At 37.2% G+C, this 20,652-nt stretch overlaps 1 protein-coding gene across 2 annotated transcripts in view; it reads right to left on the reverse strand.

The window, feature by feature from the left end:
• Positions 1-20,652, reverse strand: part of gbe1b (glucan (1,4-alpha-), branching enzyme 1b) — a 96,623-nt gene that overhangs the window by 32,999 nt on the left and 42,972 nt on the right. For both annotated transcript variants that reach the window (XM_027146689.2, XM_047820499.1), the window contains exons 10-12: positions 20,069-20,167; positions 10,931-11,041; positions 8,251-8,422 (exon numbers count right to left, since the gene is read on the reverse strand). In XM_027146689.2, the coding sequence (XP_027002490.2) occupies positions 8,251-8,422; positions 10,931-11,041; positions 20,069-20,167 (382 nt within the window). The remainder of the gene's footprint in view (positions 1-8,250; positions 8,423-10,930; positions 11,042-20,068; positions 20,168-20,652) is intronic.

Genomic DNA, 20,652 nt, shown 5'->3' on the forward strand with positions numbered 1-20,652 from the left:
TAGTCTTATATCATCATTTGTCATCTAAACCAAAACTAAAACAAACAATTGGCAAATTAACTAAAATGTCTAGCAATAATCTAATTAAAACCCAAGCCGACTTTGCTGTAAAAAGCTTACCCATGCATGTAAAGTGACAGTTTTAATACTGTCACTCACAAACTCTCATCACAAAACACCTCTTTTATCTAAACAACAATCTCAGAGCTGCTGATGCATCCATTAGAAATCAAAGGAGAAGGACATGTGTATCGTGTGATTTATAGTAGTAGGGAATTAGTTTTCATTGAAATACAAAAAAGAGAAAAATATGAAAGAATGTTGAAGAATCATGAAAAGTGAGCTGGAGGTTCAGAAAGACAATGAAAGAGTTTGTGACACTTTTTGCAACACTTTCAGTCTCCTAATGCAGACAAAGCGCAATAACAGCTATGGATACTGGAGATGCATAACCAGTTTTCAAGCTGAAAAGTTCATTCAAATAAGGTGGGGATTTGGAATTCCATCACTCCATCTATCACTGCCATTATTTTGTACTGGTCCATTTAAAGTCCCCGTCATATCTGTACTTGCTAACTGATTCTTTTCATTACAGTTTCACATGCTGGTAATTTGTAGTAGCTGGATTACACTGGTTGTGCTTCTGTGGGGTATAGAACTTTCTAGCACTGGCCTTGGAGAAGATGACAGTGGAGAGAAGTAAGGAGATCACAGGGGAGGGCTGCAGAGTAGGACAGGAATACATTTTCATCCAGAACGTGAACAGAGGAATAAAAGCGAATGAGAAAGCGTGAGGCGACAGGCTTGTCGAGCAGGGTGATGAGATAATGAATCCGTCATCAGCTGACAAGACAACATCATAAAACAACAGTCGGGTAATTGAATTCTGAGGGGGCGCGGAGGAGCTCTGACGAGCGAGAGAATGGGAGCAAAACAATGGTGATGAAGTGTGTTGTTTATTCAGTGCGATGGAGAGCGTTGGGAGGAGAGAGGAATGAAAGCGAGTGACCAGACGGAGCAGAACGGACAGGGGAGTGGCAGAGCTTTCTAATGAAATACATTAGCGAGCTGTTAAAGAAGCATCAAACAATAAGCGAACTGTGCATTATGCATGCATTGTTACGCATGTTTATGAATTAGCAAGTCGAAAATCTGTCACCATCGAACAAGAAAATGCAACAGAGTGAGAGTGAGTCAGCAACAGAGAGACAGAAAAAAAAGGAATAGAGATGGAGAGAATATGGAAGGGAGCAAGAACTAAGAAAGAAAAATGAACGGTTTTTACTACAAGATAGACAATTCTTAATCCCTGGATACAGACTTGATTTGAAATCCTTAAAAATATGGAAATGTAGGAGAGAGAAGCAGGGAATATGAACAATAACAGCTGCAGAAGACAGTGCAGTCTCACAAAACCTCAGAGGATGCTCACTTCCCACCGTGTTGCTTGTGTGCCAACTTCCCAAAGCAGAATGCAAAGCCTGCTTAGACAACTGCGTTCTTTACTCTCTGTTCCCTCCATCTGATTACATGATGTATCCTGGGAGGAACTTTTTCTCACACTTTTGTTCAAAAACTTCCTTTCTTCTGTGTACAAATGGAAGACACACAGCACTTATGATCATAAGGGATAACAGTTTCCTTCAGTAACTGCTTTTTTCTGGTCAGGTTCATGATGAAGCCATAGTCTATCCCGAGAAAGCTGGACACCAGACAGGAATGTAACCTGGATGGGCTTCGGGTCCATTATCATGTACTGTATGGACCCTGTATGGGGATGTAACTGAATACAAATACATTATTCGGAATTTGGAAACAAATACAGATACACATAGGAAAAGCACTGTTCTGGTTCTTTGCTTTCATTTTTCTAAACTTTTTTTTTTTTTTTTTGTAACTTTATCAGAAAGGTTTACAGGGAATCGAGATGAGACTAGACGGGTGCACTGGGACAGGGTTCTTGCAGAATGAAACAATAAGAATGCATGAGCAGGAGGTTTTTACTTTCAAACAGGCGTGAGTGAGCACTCATATATGAAGCTCGTGGGACAAACCAAGACCATGTTGTGTGAAGCATTTACAGCGTTTATTTATGACATGCTCACAGTGCCAGCATTACCTAGCTCGGTTCTCCTCCTTCATATTTTCTAGTCATTCTGGGCACATAATGGTAGTGTTATAAAATAAATAAAAAGAAATAAATAAAAGAAAGAAAGAAAGAAATTAAATAAATAAAATACATTCTGATTTAAGTCATGTCTACTTCCAAACATGCAAGCTCTGAAAAAAATCTTCCTTTGGCTGAAAGCTTTATATTTCATTATATTTAGAATTTTAAGTTCAATCCAAAATCCAAAATTTCAGCTCTTGTATAAATGCATGGCTCACACCGGATACAGTTTAAGACATTCGAATCTAAAAATTATTCCATGAGTTTATCCACAATCCTGCTTCAAAGAACAGAAACACCTTTAACATGCTATTTTGTGATGTAGCACAAAGTCTGCCAAGATCCCCATAAATCCCACAGAGAAACTCGGACTGAGGTTGGAAACTTCAGTAATGTAGTCTTCACTCAGAGGGAGAAAGCATAGTTAGAGGCCAGTGTTTGCTTAGTGAAGGTGAACGACTTGAAAGTCAAAGTAAAAAAAAAATCTCCCAGCATGCATCTGTGCTTTTTGGATTTGACAGACAGAAAGATCCTAGATATATAAAAAAAAAGCTGTTATGCCACAGCTTTAAGTTTATCTAAGATTTAGGTTTATCTAAGATTTACGTTTTCCCCTCTACATATATACATGTTACCAATATTACTACTTATTTATACACGTTTGCACGGTTACATGTCATTCGTTTTTCATCAGAGTTCTGGATATCAGCTGCTAGTTCACCGTCACCTCTTAATAAGGTGACTTTCTGCTAGCAAATGCAAGTTATTTGAAACATCACATCACGGACATGAAGACAATTTATTTCCTGTATTTAAATGCACGTTGCGTGTCAAGCTTGTTTTCTGATCCATTACCTATCCAGAGTTCAGGTCCGTATTCAGCATCATATGCTTATTCACTTGTAAGCTTTGCCTGAAGTAGTTCGGAAAAGTGGCTCTCAAACAAACTTCTAAAAAATGTCTCAGAAAAGTAGAAGGATCCTAGCTGTCAGTTATCCGAAGCTTTTTCCTCAGACAGCAGAATGCTTGCATGACTTTTCTTTGAATTCGTTCCATATTATAATATAAACTACTTTATAAGATAATAAATATATAACAAATGTAAATAATTTTACAGTCTGGAAGATAAACACCTACATCTACGTCAACAGAGTGCCTTTATCACTTTAGAAATACAATATGGATAAAACAATATGATGTAACACATATAACAGACTATGAACAATGTAGTACTGTATTTATCTCTGTTAGTCGGGCAGTACAGAAGGGCTGGAGCATCATTTCCTGTTATTCACAGATCACTTTTGAGGTTTGCTGCCTGACAGGACACTTCAGATTTGGAGAGTGACTTTTACTGCAGTGAGTTCAGATATTCAATAGGCTTCAGTAGTCTGACTGTCAGGAAGAACAACAACAAAATGTAAATGAACTATTTTCACAAACCAAAACTAAATCTTATCTATGTAATGATCGGCGCTTCGAATGCCGTTGGCGGAGTGGACGGAAGCCAAAAGTTTTCCTCATCTCACATTTGTACACTCACTGTGCAAAGATGATTATTCAGTAAAATTAATTAAGATGCAGCGCATGCCGTGCAATCGGGTGAGCGCTCGGCAGGGGGAGAGGCGAGGGGGTACTGGTGTGCTTGTCTGTACAGTTCTAGATACACTCTGGATCTGTCTCCTTTAATCTGCATCATGTCGTGCATTGTGGTGATGCCACATGATTGGCAGATTAGATAACTGCAATGACAGTGTAGTTGTAGTGTAAGCGTTTCTAATATAGTAAAAAAAGAAATCCATCGTGTACATGAGAATCTTGCTTAAGAAATCAACAGTGACTTTCTGTCAATTGCAGGATTTGAACTAGTGACAGCTTTAACATTGACCAACCAATCTCCAGTGTATCTCTGGGTTTTTGCAATATACATAGATCAGAGAACTACAGGATTTCCTGAAGACAAACACTGGTGTATTCTTTGTACATATCTCACTCACAGCTCCACTCACCTCTTTATTACCTTAGCTAATTAAGATAAAATAATGTGTCTATACAGGACAGATCCTTATAGCAGATTCATATAGATTATTGCAAGAAAAACAAACAAACCCACTAACAAACTATCATACTTGGAAGCACAACAAAGCAGGTTGCCTCTTTGACAGTAAAGATGATCTGAGAAGTTTCCCATCTGTAGAAATACAGTACATTCCTCCTGTTTACCCGCTGTTTTATAGCTGGAGCCAGTGAACTGCTTGATTGCTGACTCCCCATGTGTGAGGGAGTGTGTTTTAGCTCACACTTCTGTTACAGTGCTTATCTGTCTCTGTGTACAAACATGGCTGCTGCTTCGAAGTGGAGCTTTTAGCTCATGAGGCTCCCCTATTTGCCAGAGAGTAAACAGATGGGTTTTGGTGTGGTGAGAGTGGCTTAAATTGATTTGCTTGCTCAAACAATTTGTTCTTGCTCTGCACTGGTTAAATGACTCCACACACATTGATCCATTGACATGACATGGGGTCCTATATTTACTTCTTTTTTCCCCCCTTCCATCTCTTTTTCTATCTTGCACTTGTGCATTGTGCACAGTGAAAGCATTAAAAGGGCTTTTACAATGTAGTAGCTTTGGAATCAATGTTTACTTTCTTTATCAGAAAATTAGCAATCGATAGAAGAATGCTGGTAATGAGCACCACAGAGACACTGATGTCTCGACTAAACGTGTCTGGACGATAGGATGAGGACTCCTGGGTGACAACTGCAAAATATCATCCTATTGTTGGGAGATGGTGCCAACTTGGTGAAAAGGTTGCTGATGTATGAATATCATGCATATTATAACCAGTTAGAGATGTTCAGCGTGTTCAGAATCTCTGTGATGTTACATAAGCAGCAGTTTAAAAAGATAACAATTGCATGTGTCATGAAGAACTTCATCAGCGAGACTTGGCTCGTGGGTAAGAGGCAGCAATGACTAAACTGAAAGGTATGGGTAAGAAAAAAAGCAGGATGCTTATTGCTTAATGCATGCATCATGTTAAGAGGAAACACATTATTTAGAGTAAGATACATTATTTAACAGTTAAGTTCTGGTCCATGCATTTGATTGGTTAACTGTTGTTAGTATCTGGGGCATTTCACTGTTTGTTTACAATAGCTAGTTTCTACTGAAAGCTTTATCTGTGTAGCTGTTAAAAGCCCAACAGTTCAACATAAGTCTTTTTTCATTTTAACGTTTAACTTTAGTAGTTAATAATAAGTTAATTTAAAGTCAATTAATAATTTCAGTGTTACTTTAGATGTTCAGGAAAAGTAGTTTGGAATCTAACTGTTTTTTGTTGAGAATCATTGGACTTGCACAAGAACAAAGTGTCAAATGACAGAATTTACATCATATGCACTTCCAGGAAAGGCAACAAAAATATCTTGTATCATGTTCCTGTAGATAAAAGAGAAAACGATTTGCAATTAATGCAATCTCAGCATCCTAGAATATGGATGTGTGTGCAATTAAGTGCAATGTAAACCTGTGGCAAGGAATTATGGTATACAATTTCATTTGGCAGATGCAGTGTGCACACAGAATATACAGGTAAACATTGATACACATGGATGATCGTTATATACTGTAGATTCCTGCACTACTCTGTACTTCGCGCAGGTTTACGCTGTTTATACACGATCACTTTAATGACATTTTGCACAAAAGTCACTCTGCTATTGAAAGTGTACACATGTTTACAACCCTCTAATTTCTCTATTTGCACAATGCCATTACTACCTGCGGTCTGGTCGGTGCTATATTTTCCATATCAGTCTTGTATTTTATTGTATTGTTTGTATAGGTTCCAAACAAAGCACTTTACCTTTTAGACCTTAGCTCTGTGTTGTCTTATTTATCCCCATGCTGTTCTATGTAGCACCATAGTCCTGAAGAAAGGTTGTTTTCATTGTACTATGTACTGTGTCAGCTATATATACACACAATAAAACCTGCTTGACTTGACTAGACATTGCAAGCTTAATCCACTTTCAGGCTGGTCAGTGGCAACCAGGATGGGTGCGACATTGGACCACTTAATTGGCTCAGCATCTCAAACGTGAGCCATGGCATCCTAAAATGTCGTAGCCAGAGACTTTCTGTGAATTATCTCTCCATCACTAGCTCCTAGAACACCCTATTGCATGCTTTCTGCCAAACCCACAGTCTTTATCATATCATAGTTAATTGGAGCCCTAACCAAGCCAATCCAAGATGTGATGCCCTAAACTTTTCTTTCAATCCAGTGGCATACACATTATATTAAAAGTTGTTAGAAAAAGCTTTTAATCATTAGCTAGTAAACCAATCGGTTTTGTAAAGAAAAGGGAACAGACCCAAATAAGTCTGTTTGCTATGCACAACCTCTGTATATAATCTTAATTAGAAGTCATGTATTCAATCCATTTATTTATTTATTTTTATTCAGCTAAGCTTGCAGAGCAGGAATGTTGCATGCTTAACTATTTATAAGCAAGTAAAATATAGTTTAATAATTAATGATCCATGATTAATTAAACATTATATATAAGTTTTCCAAGTATTTCAACTTTTTTATTTGTATCAGTAAATAAGGATAAGGATGCACTATTTTTAACTATCAGGTTATGCTTAATTGATTAAATATTAATTAGCAGGTAATCTAAAATTTACTAATGAATTATTGGAAATAATTATTACTTACATTTGGAATTATGTTCATAGTTTACTTATTAGTAAGCATTTAATTAAACTTAGCCAAATTAGCATATGGAGCACATAATATATATTCTACTAATTACTGAATTAAACGAAACCACGCGGTGGGTCATTTACTGTCAATATGACTGTTACACTCGTTCCATGTTAGTATCTATTTATAGTAGGATATACTAAGATCTATTATTTTACTTGATCAGTACTCAATTTCTGGGTTATAAAATGTTCTATCACTCTTTAAATTTCTATTTATTCCACAAATGTCCAAAGTTCAGATCTAATACTAGTGTTGTTTCAGTCATCCTAAAATCTAGCTTATGTCCAGACAGGACAAGACCGACATCAGCTTCATACCGATATTAAAACCCTAACTTGGATATATTCTATCCTGAAACTCTTTCACTTTTTTCTTTCTTCAAAGGCATGTATCTTCACACACCTTGAAGAGGCGTGACTAGAAAAAATAACAAACAGCTGGTGAATAAAGTCAGCCATACTAGTGCGTGCCAAAAAAGTGAATAAAGAAGATTTGTTGAAATGAACTAGTATGACTCCACATTTCACAGCATGACTGTTGTAACTTTAGAAATTCAGATGACCCTCTTTGCCTAAATGTATAATTTCAGCATGATTTCACAGGTTTTGTAGCTCATCAATCACCGAACGGCCATTCACCTGATCAGTAGGTGGGGCTAGAACACCATGCAAGAACGTATAGAACATGTCTAGTTCCTATGTGAGAAGATATGGAGAGAGTGTAATCGATACTCAGCTGTGGTTTCAGTATCATAACAAAAAGCTTAGTGGTCTTTATAATGCAGACATCAAACAGTACATAAAAGTGCTATCTCATGCTATCGTATACACAATTTACAGTACTAAGTAATAGCTTGTAATGTATATTGATAAAGAGAAGATGAATCTAAAATACAGCAAGGGATTACTTTACATGCTGAAATTTAACGTGTGAAGACGAGAATCTGTGAAAGGTAAAGAGGAGAATCGCTGAGGTTTTTGTTAGCATAAGAGTGACACTGAACAAGCTTCGGGAAAAAAGAAAATGTCTAATCTTACAAATGCCATGTTAAACTATCCAGTAACTAAATGTCTAATGAGTTAATTGAGCAGAAAAGCAACTAGTGAATTTCTATCCACATTTCCGGTACTTTTAGGTGCTCAAGTCTACCAAATTGAAAGAAGTCAGTGACACCACTTTTGCTTGGAAGACACTCTAATCCAATATATGATAATGATAGAGTGGTATCAGTTTCCACTGGAAATTAGTCTTAATAAATAGAAAAATTCTAGTTAAAAAGTAGTTAGTGTGTATAGATAGACTCACCCATGAAGTTAAGGTAGCCCTCCCCTCCCAGGCTATGCGTCAGGAGCCGGATCATCTTATGCAGTTGAATGCCCCGGTCAATGACAGGGTTCATGGGAATTAAGGCACTCATGTTGGTGTACATGTCTTTATCCATCAGCCAGAAGGCCAGGGTCTTGTCTCCTACCAGAGCCTGTCAGAAAACACATGTGCTACATTAGTTGTGTGATTATGAAATGATTATGAATCCCGGCTTATCAGTGTCACCTGTCACTGAAGCAAGGTCTGGATTCTAGGATACAAAGTTTGCATTGAACCTGCTGTCAAGCTAAGCAGTCAGATGGGTTTGGATAAAATCTGATAAAAAAGGATTAGATTATGTGTAAGTGTAAACACATGACAACTTGCTATTTTGAAGGAGTCATAGCATCAGAGCGTGGAAATCAGTCGATGTCTTGTTACAGGTAGAGAAAATGTACAGTATGAACCAGTCACTATATCGTCATTTTAATAAAAGGCTTGATATTTCAATCTAATTAAATCTTTTCAGATGAATCGATTTGAGTGAGTAGGTTTGGGGACATTTAGAATTTGCTTTGTCAAATAATTTCTATGATGTTAATTGTACATTTTTTTAAATAAAACCGTTATGTCAGGGAGATATAAAAATAATTTTTGTTAATGAGCCATATTACACTTTGTCCAGTGTGTAGTGGGGCAGCTTGTTAACTCCTCTTAAATGCTTCGATTTACTGACATTTATCTGAAAATCATTGCCTATGTATTTACCCATGTTGGCGATGAAACACTCAAATTAGTGCTTTTGGAAATAGTCCTGGTTGTAGCATGGATTACTTTAGCTTACTAATATAGAATTTTATCTCACTAGCATATTTTGCCAGTAGCTGAGTTTATGGCCTTGAATATGAGACCTTTAATTAGGTCTTTTTTTATTTTTCAGTTCAGTTTTTTTCCATAAATTTTAAATATAGAATATTCCAATTTTACTTGTTGATTCGTATTTGAATATTAATTTTCAGAAAAACGTAAAAAGGTGGATGATATTGTAAAATTATTCCCTCATCATTATTCACAACCTTGAATACTCAAGTTGCTTCTATCCCTTAAATTCCTACTTAGTCCTGATAAATCCATATAGTCACAATTTGTTCCTACAGTACAAATAGAAAAAAGAACCTTACATGTAAACATGATAGAATAAATAATTAGTAAATGACATAAATGACATATAAAATCCTGATCGTTATAAAAATAAAAGACAGAGTATTGCTGGCATGTGTTATTGTTCATTCCTATACTGTCATGCTCAATTGCAAATTTACAAGCTCTAATACTATTTCTCACTGTGCCTCCAAACTTGACATATTAATAAGGACGTTGATTCGGTTACATTGGACGTTTTTGACAGTGAACGTGACAGTGATCAGAGCTAAAATGAGTGGGAAAATAAGCCACATTTAGTTTAAGTCTTCAATACGTCTGAAGATGATAACTTTAAACAAGAGACAGTGGGTCCCTGAGTGGCACACTTGTGAAAAAAAAAACACTGACTACAAAGCAGAGACATGCCATGAGATTTGAGCATACAAAGGTTACGGTCAGCGCAAAGCACAACTCTGATTGGCTCTGAGCCTCAGGGAGCGTCTGTGTTCCTACACTAAGCTCAGGTGGTCATGTACTCCTGTAGCCAGCTGAGAAGATAGTGTCCTCCTCTGAGACTCTCCTCAAGGCTGTGAGACTGGCGGCTTAAAAAGACAAGGCAGACCTTCCTGTGCACTACAGAGACAAGATAAAGCCTTCACTTTCTGAGTAGCGCTGGCATGCAGTAAGCTAGGGAAACGTAGAAGAATGGAAAAGCGAAAAGCAAATTAGCTAAGAAGCAAACACATAAACTAAGTTGGAAATGCAAATTTGATGAATGCTTCACTAATGCAAGTTTTAGCTCATATTTACCGCGGTAATGCATATTGAGCAGCAATCAGTATTATCGGGCTTTGCAAATAAACAAGAGCGAAACACAGCTGCAGAAAACAACTTTCAAGGATTACAATATAGAGTCTGAGAATAGCATTTTAATTATTACAAATTTGCACCTCTATGCTAGAATACACTATTATAAAAGTAAAACAAAACACATAACATGTTCATAGCACCTGAAATCGGGCTTTAAGTATTTTAGATTGCGGTTACTAATTTGGATGCATGCATCTTTAAAGTCCCCATTCAAGGTGCATTTCTACCTCATCATTTGCTTCACCGTGCTTTAGCATATTATTTAAATACTCTGATCTCACTCTCTCACTTATGAAACAATGAAACGCAATGGAGATCATGTTCCATGTAATACGATCTGAGTGGAATCTGTAACTATCCCATGGTGATGGTTTCTGAGCTTTCACATGTACAGTATAAGGGTGCCAAACCCGCACTATAGGATTTGAGCACCTGCATTTGTTATCTCATGATGATGATGATGAAAAGAAAGCAAATAGATTTTTTTTTTTTTTAAAGCTGTGGAGCGTGTAAATGCACAAATGAGCAGACATGTTGGTTTCTAATTCAGCCCTCGCCCCTAGAGTCTCTCAACCTATGGTGACACCAATTTCCATCCCAAATAACACATTGATTACATTTGATCCTCTTTGCCCTGTCTGGGGAATGAGGGTTACGGAGGCCCTACCTGGTCGTGGCTCTCAGCATACGCGATGCATTTCTCCCCATAGCGCCTGTTGGTCAGAGTATGCACAATGTTGCCCATGTTCCAGTCTTCATCCTTGACTTCTTTTATGATCTGTGGGGAAAACACACAAAAGAAAGACCACACATCACAGTTTTTTTGGGGAAGAGGGGGCAAAACAATATTTTATATTCTGATTGGAGATTTGAGAGATTTGAGTCCCACACTGCTTCATGGATGCATGCCTCTTATCCTTACTTCCCATTCTTTCCATGCGCTCCTTCTCAGGTCTAACACACACAGGCATTTGGCTGTGTCTTTGATTTCAGTTGAGCTAGCTTTCATTTCCCTGCTGCGGTCCCCTGCTCGGCAGTCTTCCTGCAGCTCTACTGAGCGATAATGTGCCTCAAGGTCAGGATTACAGTAGAGTAAGGGAGATGGCAGAAAGTAATAAAATCTTCTCTGCAAATGATGAATGAACACTGCTCTCTTATTGAACAGCAACGTACTATACAAACATGGACTGGAAACTGCTTCTAGATGCATTTGTTCAAAAGCAACCCCCTAGTATTTGTCTAAATGTCTGCATGGAATTCCATTATTACTGCAGCACTGTCAGTCATGCATTTTAGACCTGCTCTATGCCGGATATCCCACTGCGTAAATTCAACACTGCTGAACTCATGAAATTTGGGTGTGTGACTACTAGAAACAAGACTCCCAGGAACCACAAACATCTGTACGACTAAAATCTTGTTATGATCTTATAAATCTACCATCTGTATGTGTAGCTTCCTCATTCACATGCAAAAGGCAGAACATTATATAGAACTTAAAGGCTTGATATACACATAATTATATTTATAAATTATTCAGAATTTAAGTTTTTTTTTCCTTCCTTCGGCTGCTCCCTGTTTGGGGTCGCCACAGCGGATCCACATATGTGGACCACATATTAGATTTGGCACACGTTTTAGGCCGGATACCCTTCCTGACACAACCCAACTATTTTATCCAGGCTTGGGACTGAGACTTAGCTCTCTGCCCGGGAATAGAACCCGGGCCATGACAATGAGAGCGCGGGATCCTGCCACTCGACCACCAAGAGACCCTGCAGCATTTAAGTTAATTAGGTATGTTATAATCTTGCTTAAAATGATCAGCTTCACTTAAAAGCCAGAACAAGACCATCAAAGGCTTACGTTATGCTAAGCTAAAAGCATAATCTGAATACTTGCTGCATGCTGCATAACGTGGGAATGTAAGCACACAATACATTTACATAAAATTTAAATACAAAAAAAACTCTGAAAAAATATACTCAGAAATACACACATACTGCATACTACCTTAAGACACTGGACATGAGACAGACCTAACAAAAATGTTGACTTTCCCTCAGGCATGTTGATAAATTGCAAAGAAGACACAACATACAACTACAATTAACCAGTAACTGCACTTAGCATCAAGAAATCAGTTCATAAACCAAACTTTTGCACCTGACACCTTATTGATAAACATCAGCACGGCATAGCAACTTGTAAACTATCAGCAAAATTTTGACGTGGTATATACCTCAAGAGAGGGCTGTTTATATGGAAAGGTCTTGTAAACATGGTAAACACAACCGTATTTGAGCGTAGCATAAGCGTTCATCTCATTTCTAAGTCGATAAAATATCTGCTCTAATGAAACAGTTCAGTCTCCCTGGCTGCCCCAGGCTGTTTGTATGAGTGGAAAACAATTTGTGTGAACCATCAATATCTTATGAGGAAAATGAGGTGTCTCTACCTGCTGTCAATCATGTTCAGAAAGCTTCCCATCCTGGACTAGCATTCAGACATTGTAGGCTAGGCAGCTAGCGTATGAGTTTTGGGGATATGGTACTGTATGTGCCGTATTTGTTTGGATTTTCAAGACAAATTAGATTTTCCAAACTTCTTTCCACCCAAACTGCTGTCTGTACATTTTACAACAGGAATAATCTTTTTCTGACTTCTTAGTTGAACTATAGAGTTATCAGGATTACTAGAAAGTTCAACTAAGAAGTCAGAAAAAGATGATTCCTGTTGTGAAATGTACAGACAGCAGTTTACAACAGGAATCATCTTTTTCTGACTTCTTAGATAATCAGGATTACTAGAATGTTCTGCGCACCCTGTGAGCCTGTCAGTGTGTCTGTGTTCATCGTGACTAGGGATGGACAGGAGAGTGACACACAGGGAAACCTCTATAATACCCCACAAATTCACAATCGATAGGAGAATAATAAAAAAAAAAGATAGCAGGTGTTTCACAAACAAGCACTTTAGACACAACAAAAGAACTAGAAGAAGGCCATGTCTGCTTCTCCTAGCAAGCTGGACCTGATGCCCAGTGAGAGAAATGAGGGACATAAACATTCACGTGTCTGACATGCTGAACTTCCTGACATGACTCTATTTAAAATACTGCAGGATTATTTTTGGGCAAAACCCTGGATAGATGTTTGAAATGCTTAACATATCTGGACCCTTCTGTAACCAACACATATAACTTTTCATTTCTGGCTAATTTGAGTTGGACCTGTATCTGAAGGTACTGTAAGAATGTAATGAATCAGATCAGAGAAAACTTTTAGGGTCTGATAATTACACTATACAGCGTGAAGATCAGATGAAAAAGTCTCACTCCTGACATCTAACTCTATCATGTATAATTCCCACAACATTCTCAGTGAGCACAACCTTTGGTTGAAACAAGTTGGAACTTTATCTGGACCACTTATTATGGAAGAAAAAAAAAAAGAAATGAAAATGAAGCACATTCCAAATCCAGAAATAAAATTTTGTGAATTGTCTTACGTTCTAGCTTAGCTCTTAGCTAAGACCAAACATACATGCTCCCAAGTGGTGACGAAAAACTCTCATGACTTTATACACATGGTACATAAACAAGTATGGTTTTAGAACTCTAATAAAATCTTGAAAGCTCCTGGCTACACAAACATACTTGATTATATAGTATGTCGTTATAGAAGGAAGGTCCTTAATAATCACATGATCCGGTGTCACCCAGATGAGGATGAGTTCCGTTTTGAGTCTGGTTCCTCTCAAGGTTTTTTCCTCATATTCCTCATTTTAAGCTTTATAATTTTTATAGTCCTATAACGTTTTTACGATAACCTCCCTTGAAAGCCCTATACAAATGAAATGGAATTGAATATAGAGTTCATTCACAGTTCTTCCTCCTTTTAATAAAAACACACACGAAGAGTTTCCCCTTTACTTCCACTTTAACCTTAGCATGATCAAACTTTGCTTGCCCAGAGCTAGAAAGTGAAATAAAGGAAAAAAAAATAATCACACTGCACTTCACTCATGCGAAAGCCCACTGAGAGCAATTACTTTGAAAACACAAAAATGGGACAAAGTCCAGAGTTTCAGATGGAGAATCAGAACCCCTGGTGACTAGCAGAGAAAAGCCTGAATGGGAGAAGACTCTATGTCTTTATCTCCTGCTGCTATACACCACCCTCATCTCCACCAATTAACATAACACACAGATTGAATTACACTTCCTGTTGTGTGGGAATCCTATCCTATTGACATAAAACAGAGACATATTATGTTATAATAATATTAGAATTGATTAGACCGAGACAGCGCTGTAGACAGAGATGACTTATATACAGAGATGCTCCGCAGGACCAAGAGACACCGTTTCCCTTCTTCCCGTCCTTGGTAATACACCTCATTCCAGTCTCCAGCTAATTATTTCTATTACATTTCAATCTACCAGAGCTGCAGGGAAGGGCGCTTGCTAAATTAGAGGGCTTTTGTAACATTATCCATTAGAAGCAATAGAATTTCGGAGTGGTAATCAGATACAATCTGGCCAAACTTGTGCTGCATGCCTGATCGGCTTTTCCTAATAGAACATCTTAATTTCACACAGGATGAGGGGAACAACCATTACTCTGGCAGGGACAGAAGTCTGATTAATCAGGAAAGGTTATGTGTGTGTGTGTGTGTGTGTGTGTGTGTGCACAATACAAAAAATACACACAATACAAACTTCACAAAATACAATATAACATCACACCCACTGCACAAACTTTGCACACAAAAGTATATTCTTTCTCATTTATATAATCTTATATAATCATCTGTCATTGTGCTCACATGTCAAATGTGACCGATACTGTATTTAAGTTTTTTCCTCTATATTTTGTCTATACCTTGAACAGCCTTCCACTTTATTGTACATTGAATTAAATTTATTCATGCATTTATTATTATTATTCTATTTTTGTGTGTTATCTTATTTTTTAAATTCTATTTTAAAATATTTAAATATTTTTTATCTCAATTTCCTTTTCAGCATGTTGTACCGTGTATGGTTGTGTACGTAAAAAATAAAATTTGAATTTGAATCTGAAATGTTGGGATGCTGTGGTTCATGGAAGACCTTTTCTAATGATTGGATAATTATTGGGTGGCACGATGTTGCAGTCATGATGCTCAGGTTACTGACTGTGAGAGTTTCAATGTTCTTCACAATGGTTTACAGAAGGTTCTCCGGTTTCCTCTCACTTCCCAAAAAACACGTTTAGTTAAACTGTAAGATCTCTAAATTCTGAGTGTGTGACATCAGAAACTTAATCTGGACAAAGTGACAAGTTCATACATTTACAAGTTTAAAAATGTCCTCTGCTGTACCTGTCAATCATCACACACAAAGATGATCAGAATCGCTCTCTTATTAAATCTGGACTTAAAACCCACCAGTTGTCCCAAGAGTTCAATATAACTGCAACTTTTATTACTTTTGTGCTTGCTGTTTTTGCTTATATACAGTATCTCTATCTATCTATACTTTGTCTGGTCTGCATTTTTTATTTCATAATGCATCTTGTTCAGTAAAAGTGCTATCTAAATAAAATTAAACTAAATTAATCTTTCCAGGCTTTTTCTTTTCTTTTTTCTGAACTTATTTACTGTTAATTTAAGTTTGTAGTCTAACAAACTCATTTTGAGATCACACAACACTTTAACTCCACACAGTTATGCTACATTCAAATAATGGCTGCACCGGAACTCATTTTTAAAGCAATGGGGTGAACTACTTTTCTTGACATACATGATATACATTATACATGACGTATAATATCAATTCATTCTATTTTAGTTCCAGGTTGTAACACTACAAAATGTTCAAGGTGGGATGAATATTAAAGAAATGCACTCTATATTCATTATATGACAGATCAATTATTTCCGTGTCTGTAATAATTTTTGTCCTGTCTGCAAGTAATTAATTCACGCTTTCATAAAATATACTCTAACTTTGACAGTTTGAAAGTTTTCATAGTTCCCTTGTGACATGGGCAAGTTTACTGTGCTTCTATAACTAAAACCTTTCCAAACAATGTCAAAACATACGCAAGCTCACAAGAGAGATATTGCACATAAACACACACAAACACACATAAACACTCAAACACACACACATAAACACACACAAACACACCAAAACTTTGGCCGTCTTAGTGCACTGGCCCGCAATGTCTCTTAGGTACCCGAAACAGAATAAAATCGATAGCAGCGTCGGATGAAAGGCCTTAAATAAATATTGCATGCTGGGCAACTTTGTATGAAGAAGTAAATGTAGAAAAAAGGGTTTGGGGGTAAAAATGCGGGCTAGACCAGGCTCTCGGAACGAGCTAGTGAAGCGGATGGGCTGGTGCACTGAGGGAGCGGCAAAGAGATGGCTAGCAGTGCGTAGCTGAGGAAGAGGTCATCTGCAATGAAAGATCTACCTGCTGTTTCATCCAGGGAAAAAAAAAATGTCTTGTACTTTGAGTAGCTTTGGTTAGTAATGCATGTCTGTCATCCACAGGAGACTTGGTCTATATGTATCACATCAACTTTATTCTGTAAAATAAGACTGCAATCTTTTTTTTTTGTTTATATAGTATATGTTAATATAGAGGAGATGACTAGGTTACCCAACAATAAGGACATAATAAGCGCCTAAAAGCCCATATTGCTGCAAATAGCACTTTACTTTCCAGTATGGTAACTATGGCAACGTGTTATATTGGTAGTATGCCTGGACACGGCATTTTCATTAAAAGTCAATATAGAATAATTTTAGCATTTCCCCCTCTACTTACTCACTATGTTTAGCCAGAATTACATGTATTTACTTAAGCATCCATTTATATTTACAATTATTATGTCACTTCTTACCATTAAATGCCAAAGTATGCATGCCACTTTTCACGTTACTATGTACTATAACCAGTAATCATCAAGTACTACTGTACAAAACACAGTACATTTTACATTTCCTACATTGAAACAGAGAGATGAAATTGTACCAGGCAAAAGGGTAAAAATGGTACAGTATCAATTTTCAGTATCAAGAATCATTCTCTTTAGGGTTTCAAAAATAAACGTTGTTAAGAAAACAATATACAATCTGAAAATGATCCAAAGAAGCATCTAAAGTAAGAAAAGTTACAAATACAAATAACGCTCCTAGTGTTGCCTTAGTGTAGGTGTGAATGGCAGTAACCCAGCAAAACACATGAACAAACCACAAGAGCAAATAAAACAACCTCAACAAAACCTTTCCGATTAGTTGTGCATGTAGCTATGTTGCTGGGTTTGTGGTTTTGCTTTTGTATTTCTCTTTTTATGCTGTTATGTTTGTGGGTTTTTGCTGTTGCCTTTTTTTTAATGAGCTTTGCACATACAGGCCATTATAAAACAACAAGATTATACACAGCTATTTCAAAGCCTCTACACATTCACACCACAAACACATTCATGCACAAAACTACTGATCTGAATGATAGGGATTTGTAAAGATACAGTAAATTTCCTTGACATTTGGAAGAAAATGGAAGGTCATCATTTGACAGTAATTGCATAGAAATCTCTTAAGGTTTGCTTTTAGACATCTTGGGTTTTTCAAATTACAAGTCTACCCAAAAGCATCCTTGCTGCAAAGAAGAAAAAAAGTACAGGAAACTTGACATAGCTGTTAATTTAATCGTTTTTTCCCCCATTGTAATTAGCCATAGATTTTCTGAAAAGGATGCAGGAGAAGGACAAGTATCCACTTATTACTGTCAAACACTAACACACAGATAAATCATCATTCTTACTTCAATACAGTACGTTCAAGGAGCTGTCAAAGGAATATCAGGGCCTGGTTATAAAATATTTAAATATTAATTTTGAGTTGATGGACCAGCCTGTTTCAGAATAATCATGGGTAAGAAATGTGGGTTTTCTGACCAAAGGCAGCAAAAAAGGGTAAAGACACAAACAATTCACTCACTCTCACTCACTCGTTTTCTACCGCTTTATCCAAACTACCTCAGGTCACGGGGAGCCTGTGCCTATCTCAGGCGTCATCGGGCATCAAGGCAGGATACACCCTGGACGGAGTGCCAACCCATCGCAGGGCGCACACACACTCTCATTCACTCACGCATTCACACACTACGGACAATTTTTCCCAGAGACGCCAATCAACCTACCATGCATGTCTTTGGACCGGGGGAGGAAACTGGAGTACCCGGAGGAAACCCCCGAGGCACGGGGAGAACATGCAAACTCCACACACACAAGGCGGAGGCGGGAATCGAACCCCAACCCTGGAGGTGTGAGGCGAACGTGCTACCCACTAAGCCACCGTGCCCCCCACAAACAATTCACTTCAATTCAATTTTAGTTGGTTGTTTAGCACTTTTAACAATGGATGCTGTTTTAATGCAGCTTTACATAATCTAAGAAATATTTTAAGGTTTAATGTTAGACTTGCGTCTAAATTAATATTTATATTTATTCCTAATGAGAAAGCCTGAGGTGATGGTGGCAAGGAAAAACTCCCTGAGATGATATGAGGAAGAATCCTTGAAAGAAAACAGACTCAAAAAGAAACTTATCCTAATCTGGGTGACACCAGAGAGTGTGATTATAAATCATTATAAACACCAGAGAGTGTGATTATAAATCATTATTAACACCAGAGAGTGTGATTATGAATCATTATTAACACCAGAGAGTGTGATTATAAATCATTATAAAACACCAGAGAGTGTGATTATAAATCATTATTAACACCAGAGAGTGTGATTATGAATCATTATTAACACTAGAGAGTGTGATTATAAATCATTATAAAACACCAGAGAGTGTGATTATAAATCATTATTAACACCCGTGTGATTATAAATCATTATAAACACCAGAGAGTAATTATAAATCATTATAAACCCCAGAGAGTGTGAGTGATCAGGCGAATTGTCCTGGATATGCATGAAATAATAAATGTGCATATTTGTAGACAGAGACAGACAGACAGACCAACAGACCAACAGAAAGAAAGAAAGAAAGAACGAAAGACAGGATGTACGGAAGGATGGAAGGAAGGAAGGAAGGAAGGAAGGAAGGGAGAAAGAACACATGACATTTAAATCAACATATCAAAACATAAATAACTTGAAAATTAGGATTAAATTAAAACAAAAAAGACGGGACTAAGCTGATGATAATGTATGATACCTGGTGGTCTATATAAAAAGTAAAAGATTGCACATTCCCAACATTTGAGAATTTGGAGACTTTGTACAACTAGACTTGAAAACCCTTGCACCGACTCACAATCCTAAGAGTAAAACATCTACACAATGAGTGCCAACTGTATCATGGTCAGTGATTCTATCTGATGGGAAATCACACTCTCTGGCCTCCAGGACAGGCACCTTTGTATGATATACAGTAGTTGCTAAGATTTGACCTTTCCAGGATGTGTTGCCTACTTCTGTGATTGTGACTTATGTAACTTAAGTCACCTACATTATCCTCCATTCCAAAATGAATAGTTTAACTTCTATCTTGTACAAAGAAAAGTTGGCTCACTGAAGGAAATTATATCATTGTTTATGAAATATAATAGAGCTTAATAACAGTCGATTGTCTAGATCGGAGCATTGCCTTTCTGTTAATAACATTTAAGGACATTTTTAAATGCAATGATATTTAAGAAAATGCATCAGCTGGTTGGTAACATTCCAGATAAATATTATAATCTACAAGCACTGTTATAATCACATGAGATTTTAAATGAAATCAAACTCACCTGGATCCACTTGTCAGGAATAGCCATGGCCAGCCTGTAGTCAAAGCCACAGCCTCCCTCCTGAACAGGTCGACAGAGCATGGGCATTCCGGACACATCCTAGAAACAGAAAATCAAATAAAATTTATAAAAAATTCCTGCCATAATGATTTCTGATATCTGAAAGGTTATATTTAGCCTCCAGCTGAGAGTAGGTTGTAAGGACTTTTATTTGGTTCTTAGCTTTTGTCTATTTTAATATCTTTCCTTATTTTTCATTTCATATATACTGCATACCACTGGTGCTTCTGCTTTACTTATTCAGTTACAAGCTCTCTTCTCACTGAGATTTACTAATTTATTAAGTTACAAATGGTTGCATATTGTGGATTTCTACTGCTTGTTGTTTCCCTATGGTTCACTTGACTACTTGGTGTATGGTGTAAGTGGCTTGGCTAACATAGCAGAGTGAGAGGTTTCTTGTTCATAAATGAGGCTTCCCATGGTTTCTACTGGATGCCTACTCTTTGCCCCCTTTTTTGTTTGTTCTTTTTTGTTATTTTTTCAGATGATTTGGGCTATGGTGTACACCAAAAAAAAAAAAG

Source organism: Tachysurus fulvidraco, chromosome 11 (genome assembly GCF_022655615.1).
Source record: "Tachysurus fulvidraco isolate hzauxx_2018 chromosome 11, HZAU_PFXX_2.0, whole genome shotgun sequence".
Lineage (NCBI taxonomy): Eukaryota > Metazoa > Chordata > Actinopteri > Siluriformes > Bagridae > Tachysurus > Tachysurus fulvidraco.